Genomic DNA, 6,707 nt, shown 5'->3' on the forward strand with positions numbered 1-6,707 from the left:
ATATGGTGCCATATTTCAGACCCCAACCCATTCGACCTGCTTTCTTTGATTAAAGAAGAAATAAGGAAGACGGGACTTTTCTTTAAAAGTGACAGCTATTGTGTACAGCACACTAAATAAAACAGAAGCTGGGAAAGACAGACGCGGAAGAATCCAGAACAGCCACTTGCAGTTCCTTTGAATGAGTGCAGGGAGCCAGAGGGAGGAAGGGACCCTTGGCTCAGGTTCATCGCACCCTCAGCCTGGGCCGCCTGTCTTGTCCCTGTGGCACCCACAGCACCCACAGCACCCAAGGCCCGGCCCAGAGCATGTGCTAAGTCAGATGAATGAATACAAATTCAAACACTTAAAAGACCTCTTCAGCTTCTTGATCGATGTTAAAAACAGCTGGCTTCCTGGGCGTGTGACTCTGGCCTGTGAAATCACACAGGGCCTGGCTTGCCTCAATTCTTCACTGACCCTGTTTTGAAATTCTCAATAAGGTGAATTTCATTTCCATTTTGCCCTGGGCTCCACAAATTATGTAGCCTATACTGGTTAAAAACAACAAAAACACACATTTCTATAAAATATCACTAAATGGAAATTTTAGATATAGATAATATCAAAGAGATTTATCTTTAAATTAGAGAATACTAGTATGCGTTTCATGCTTACCTGAAGTTTTAGATCGTGGTTTTTCTTTCTGAAAATATGCTTCATACTCTCTGTAGACAATTTTCTTAAACGTTGTTGCAAAAGGATTCAAACTGGAAATAAAATACAAAAAAATCAATTTAAAATGTATGTCTGACATCTACTCACATTCAAAAGAAAAAAGGAAAGAAAGAAAGAAATCTCTCATGTCCTGGGAACAATAGTATTTTTAATTATATTTCAGAAACCCATGGTTTTATGAATATGAACAATAAATGACACTGATAACAATAACTGCTGGTCTCTTCAAGAATATTCTGCAGTGATCCTCATTCTGTCACACATTAAGCCTGGCCTAACTAATCCTGTTACTCAGAACCAATTTTCTAAAGAAGAACCCAAGATGGTCATGTGCACCCAAACTTCAGGTTTAGAGTTTAAATGATTAAAAAATGATCAAATCTTTTATGAGTAAATATGTGGACTGTTTTTAGCTGGTCAATCAAATACAGAGGTAAGCTATGAGCAACGCTGTAAAGAACTGATTTGGTGGGTCCTACTTCTGGTTGAGAAGTTGGCTGTGGTAATCGAGTAAAAGCCCTGGATTCACACTGGGAACAAACAAATGAGCAAACTAACTCTCAGGAAGTTTAAGTAACTTGTCCATGGACAAGTGGTAGAGCCAAGATTCAGAAAAGGTGGAACCATTGTGCTCCTGGTAAAGAATTTACAGAGGGAGCAAGGAGATTCCTGGGATACTTTCCAGTCTTCTTCTTTTGGGTCCCTAAGGATGGACACATCATTCTATCCTCGTCTCAAACTCAAAGATAAAAGTAAAGAGAAGAGAATTGGGGGACATTTCTTAAAATGTCCAAACCAGCTGACCAGATTGGCTTTGTCAAGCTTTCTAACCTAGAGACAGTGGCCCAGCCACAGTCAGGGCATATGTGGGACACCGTCCCCAGCTGCCGTGACCTCTGGATGTTACAGTGGCTGGGCGGATGGGCGAGTCAGAGTGTCTGTGTTTAAACCATGTGGTGTTATTAACTGTGTAACCTTGAATAGCTTACTAAACCCATTTGTTCCTCAGTTGCCACAAATGTGAGATGAGAATAATAGTAAAATCTTCCTCTCAGAATTGTTAGAGAATTAAATAAGTTGTTACCAGCAAAGGACTTAGAGTTAGCTAGTAATAATTTAAACGGTAATAAAAGTTGGTGTTTAGCCTTCAGGTTTCCCCAGCAAACAGAAAAATCTGTAATTGTAGTAATCCTTGTCATTTTTTGTGAGATATAAGAACTGTGTTAATGTTTGGGGGCAGAATGAGTAAGTGCTTTTGGAATGAGCAGCTATGGAAGCAGTGGGTTCTCAGTGGAATAGGAACTGGACACTAGGAATATGGGTGCTCAGGGTGTGGGGGGAGCAGAAGGTGAGGACAGGGAAGTTGAAAATGAACTAAACGACCTCTAGAGTTCTTAGAGCCCAAGGATTCTATATGTTGATTTTATCCCTAATGTGGGATTCAATTTTTATTTATTTGGTTTATTGTTAGTAAAATTAAAAATTAATCCTCCTGCCCCAACCCAGATCTCTAAATACAAGAATATAGATGATGGCGTAAAAGCTCTACTAGGAAAAATCAGTTTTTTATGTGGAATAAGTTGAATAGATGTGTTTTCTAACATATTTGACTGTATATGTTGTGTGAGCATACTGAGGCATATTTATTTTGATTTTGAAAAAGTTGAATGACTCCTGGAAAATAATCTGTCAGAACAGAAAGTTAGAGATGATACGAATTCAAATATGCATGATGAATATATATGCATTTTTATTTTTATTTTTATTGATTTCAGAGAGGAAGAAAGAGGGAGAGAGAGAGAGAAATATCAATGATGAGAGAGAATCATTGATCGGCTGCCTCCTGCACACCCCACACTGGGGATCAAGCCCACAATCTAGGCATGTGCTCTTGACCAGAATCAAACCCGGGGCCCTTCAGTCTGCAGGCCGACGCTCTATCCACTGAGCCAAACCAGCTAGGGCTATATATACATTTTAAAAATATCTGTGACTACATGCATGTAATGACTGAACAAGTTTTCTTAAGGGAATTTTTAGAAACATTCATTTCAGGCCTGCAGCAAGAATAATAGACACATTTAACCTCTAAAGGCATTGCTCTGCTAATTTTAGATGAACTAAAGGGAAAGCTCTTCGCTTTGTGCTAAAATAGACTTTGGCAAGGGGTAGAATTGACTGCCAAATGTTGATTTCCTTATAGTATCAGTTAGCTCTTGGTGTAGGACAATTTAGAACAAGTTCTTGATTTAAGCAGCCAGATATACAGATTTTCCACAGGAAAGTACTAGCGAGAAATGACATGATTTGAGGTTCAATATGGAACATTGGTCTGGGTTATCCCTCTCTGGTTTGGATTCAATAGTTGATACCAGGAGGATGACTCTTCCCAGAATCCTGGGAACTCAGCCGCAGAGCAAGAGGGTGGGACGACAACCGTGGCTCCCTGTGGACTCACCACGTGAATCCGACTTTTGACCCGTGTGGCCCTGCCCCCAGCTTTCAGCATTAGCAAAGGAAGAAACACCACACTTGCCAGCATAGCACAGCGGCCACAGGAAAGCCAGCAGCCAGTCAGTGTTCCCACGTGCAGGAGAGATTCGTGTTGGAAAGACTTATTTCCCTGGGGGTTTTAGTTCATGGCAGTTCCACACAGTGTGCGTGGGACTTTGATTATCACCTTGAAATGAAATATCTAAGATTATTTATATTTTTTAAAAAAGAGGGATTTCTTATTACAAGACCAAGAGACTATGTAATGCCCTCCAAAATAAACCTTAGGAAGGAAACTTTAAAAGCGTTAAAGTTATACACGAAAAGACTGAAAAGAGTACAATATCTCTTGGTAGATCGTTTTGTAATTGTAAAAGGGGAAATGTCTTTCGCAATCAAAGTGTGATGTTAAGTTTAAAAAATTGAGTCACACGAAGAGGTTTACCATTAAAACAAGTGAAAATATAACCCCAGGAAATATTGAGTAGATCCTGCAATTTGTCTCATTTCTGGGAAATTTTATTTTTAGCCTTTCGATTGGGAAAAGTAGTTTCTGACTCAAAGATATTTTATTATTTAAACCTCCTCTTAGCTGCATCTCTGCCTTCTCATAGGGATCCCACTCAAATTGCCAAGATTAAGTGAGGAAGAAAGAATAAAAACGTTGCATTTTTAGGGACTAATGATGTTTTGAAAGTCATTTATGAGAAAACAACAAAATGATGGCAGTCGTTAATGAATAACCTGCGTATAATGAAGTACAAGGTTTAGTTTTAGAAGATGAAGCGATGTGGAGAATGGAATAAATGCTATGCAATTAGGAGTTCCATAACAATACTAGACCGCTAAAATTCCAGAACAGGAGTTTGTAGAGAGCTAGCAAGGGGGTGGGTGCTGGTGCTTTTGAACCAATCAATACATTAAACCAACAATCAATCATACTAACTTGAAAGCAGCATCTAGCTAGCCAATCAAACTGCATCTTTTCTATATCCTCATTCTCCAGGCAGGATCAGCAAAGGGAACAGCTGCCTAAGAGGAGTAGAGTAAGCTCCCACCGACGCCCGCGGACGCCACCCCGGCCTTACCTGGGGTTTGTGGGTTCCGGGCGGTAGTTCCAGCTGATGCCCTGCGCAGCAACATAGAACTGCCTCAGCCGCGCAGCCTCGGCCCCCGTGGCCCCCCAGCCTGCCCAGCTGGAGCCCATGACCAGCAGGACCCAGAGGCAGAGGCAGCCTGGGGACATGGCTCTTTCCTGCTCCTGCCCTCAGCGCCCCAGGACCTGGGCAGGGCTCGCTCAGCCGCGCTCTGAACCGCTGGGGCTGGGCGTCCACTGTCCCCGCTGCAGTGAGCTCCGGAGGCTGTGGGTGGCAGTGTCCTCCTGCAGCTTCTCCAGGCACCTCAGCAGCAGCCTCCGGCTGTCCCGCCTCCTGTGCCCTTCCAGGAAGAGGGGTTGGGAGGTCACTGCCCCGGGAGACAAGAGGAGGCACCAGATCGGTGACTGTTTCACTACAGGTGAAGCCAGCGCAGAGCGCAGAGGCTCCAGCAGGTGGGGCCGTGCCCAGGGATGCATACCCCACAGGCAAAGGGCTCCCTGCACTTCCAGCTGCTAAGCTGCGGAGCGGAGCCCTCAGCACCCCCACAACACTGCCTGGGGCAAAGTTCACTCTTGCCAGCCCCTCTGCAGTTCCCAGTGCCATGGGACCTACCACCTTTAAGCACAGCCCTCTCCGGCAGGAGGAAAGGGCGTGTGCACTGTGCCTGGGCACAGGGATGTATCTTCAGCAGGTGAGGAAGCAAGGGGATGAGCGAGCACAAGACCAAGACCTGCCTGTTGGCCTGGACCACTTACTGGACTTCTGCCCGCACTCAGTTCTGTTTTGACCGGGGCTGTGGCCGCTGAAGGCAGCAACAGAGAGGAGGGCTTCACCGGTGCGTGCGTGCGTGCGTGTGTGCGTGTGTGTGTGTGTGTGTGTACCAGTGGACCAGGTTTCAGTCCCACTCACAAGCTGTCTTGGATGCGTTCCTCATCCTCTTTGCTGCTCAGATTTGCCATCTGCCCAGTAGGGGAGATGGTAACAGCTTTCCCTGATAGTGTCGTTGGGAGGATAAAAGAATACTGTAACGTGTGTCACTCCTGGCAGTGGAAAAGCACTGAGCAGTGTTCATTATCAGGGTTGTATTTTTCCCGCCTCCAGAGTCCCTTATGTTTCTGCCACCTGTCTGTTTTCACTCTGCCTTAAGGTCTTGTTTGCTATTGATAGAAAATCAGAGAATTATATTGTCTGAAGCATCATGATGGCTTGTCCCAAGTTCCCTGAACCTATGTGCCTCCTAAGCCCCTGCCTTAGGATTTGTCAATAAACTGTCATGGGCACCTTGTGTGAGATCACGATGAAGCCAAGCTCTTCAACACTTCACCCCCTACACACGACCCTCTGCCCTTGCCCCTTGGCTGATATTATTCTATAACATAGAATGCCCGTTCCCCCCACTCTCTTAAAGTCCATTCAGAGTTCTACTGTCGCCTTGATTCTGGGCTCGAATGGGCTTTTCCATTTTGTGAACTCCTCCAGCGCTCTTCACATGCATATCATGTTGGTTACCCTCTAGTACTTTGGGTGGGTGTCAGCTGTCTCGCCAACTAGGTCAGAAGCTCTTCATGAGCAAGACACCCCTGTATCTATAATATCAGCTGGGAACCCATCCAGATTCCCTGGGGAGCTTTCACAGAGTGTAGACTCTGACTCCGGAGACAGGGCTGATAATGGTCCCGTGAGACCTCGCCTAGTGATTGGCAGTCAGAGATACTATTGACAGCATATGCGGGAACCTTTAAAAGCATGGTGTCCCTCAACCCCAAGGTTCCTATCAAAATTCTTGCAAAAGTTTTGTGACCTTTGGTTAGATTGTTTCACCATTTTTATTGGCATGTTTGTCTGTGTCATTCAGTCTGCATGGCCTGCTATTGCCTCACAGTCACAGAGGCAAGACAGCTGTGTTTGATTAGCTCCAGATAACACTGTGTAACTTTCAACAGCCTATTTATCAAACCTGTGATTTATATATATATTGATTTCAGAGAAAGGGAGGCAGAGGGAGAGATAAAAACATCAATGATGAGAGAGAATCATTGATCAGCGGCTTCCTGCATGTCCCCTACTGGGGATCAAGCCCACAACCCAGGCATGTGCCCTTGACAGGAATCAAACCCGGGACCCTTCAGTCCACAGGCCGACATTCTATCCACTGAGCCAAATGGCTAGGACAATAAAAAATGTAAAGAATGTGTGAAACATCCATCCTACCCTAGGACAGCGCCCAGGAAAGCATGTGATGAAGACTCTGTGCTTCTCCGGTTTTCTCCCTGTGGGAAGGTGGTGCGACATATAATTGCCGGCTGATGGAAGGGTCCAGCAGTAAAGCTGTTCGTTATATCAATGTAAACAAAGTGATGGACACAGACCCTATTGAACAAAACATCAGATACTATAACA

At 44.6% G+C, this 6,707-nt stretch overlaps 1 protein-coding gene across 5 annotated transcripts in view; it reads right to left on the reverse strand.

Moving 5' to 3' along the window:
• F5 (coagulation factor V) overlaps positions 1-4,647 on the reverse strand; it is a 62,698-nt gene extending 58,051 nt beyond the window's left edge. For all 5 annotated transcript variants that reach the window (XM_080649061.1, XM_080649064.1, XM_080649063.1 and 2 more), the window contains exons 1-2: positions 4,299-4,647; positions 658-749 (exon numbers count right to left, since the gene is read on the reverse strand). In XM_080649061.1, the coding sequence (XP_080505187.1) occupies positions 658-749; positions 4,299-4,456 (250 nt within the window). In that variant the 5' untranslated portion in view covers positions 4,457-4,647. The remainder of the gene's footprint in view (positions 1-657; positions 750-4,298) is intronic.
• Positions 4,648-6,707: the final 2,060 nt, after the last annotated feature.

The sequence above is a fragment of the Plecotus auritus genome (genome assembly GCF_963455305.1).
Source record: "Plecotus auritus genome assembly, chromosome: 12".
NCBI lineage: Eukaryota > Metazoa > Chordata > Mammalia > Chiroptera > Vespertilionidae > Plecotus > Plecotus auritus.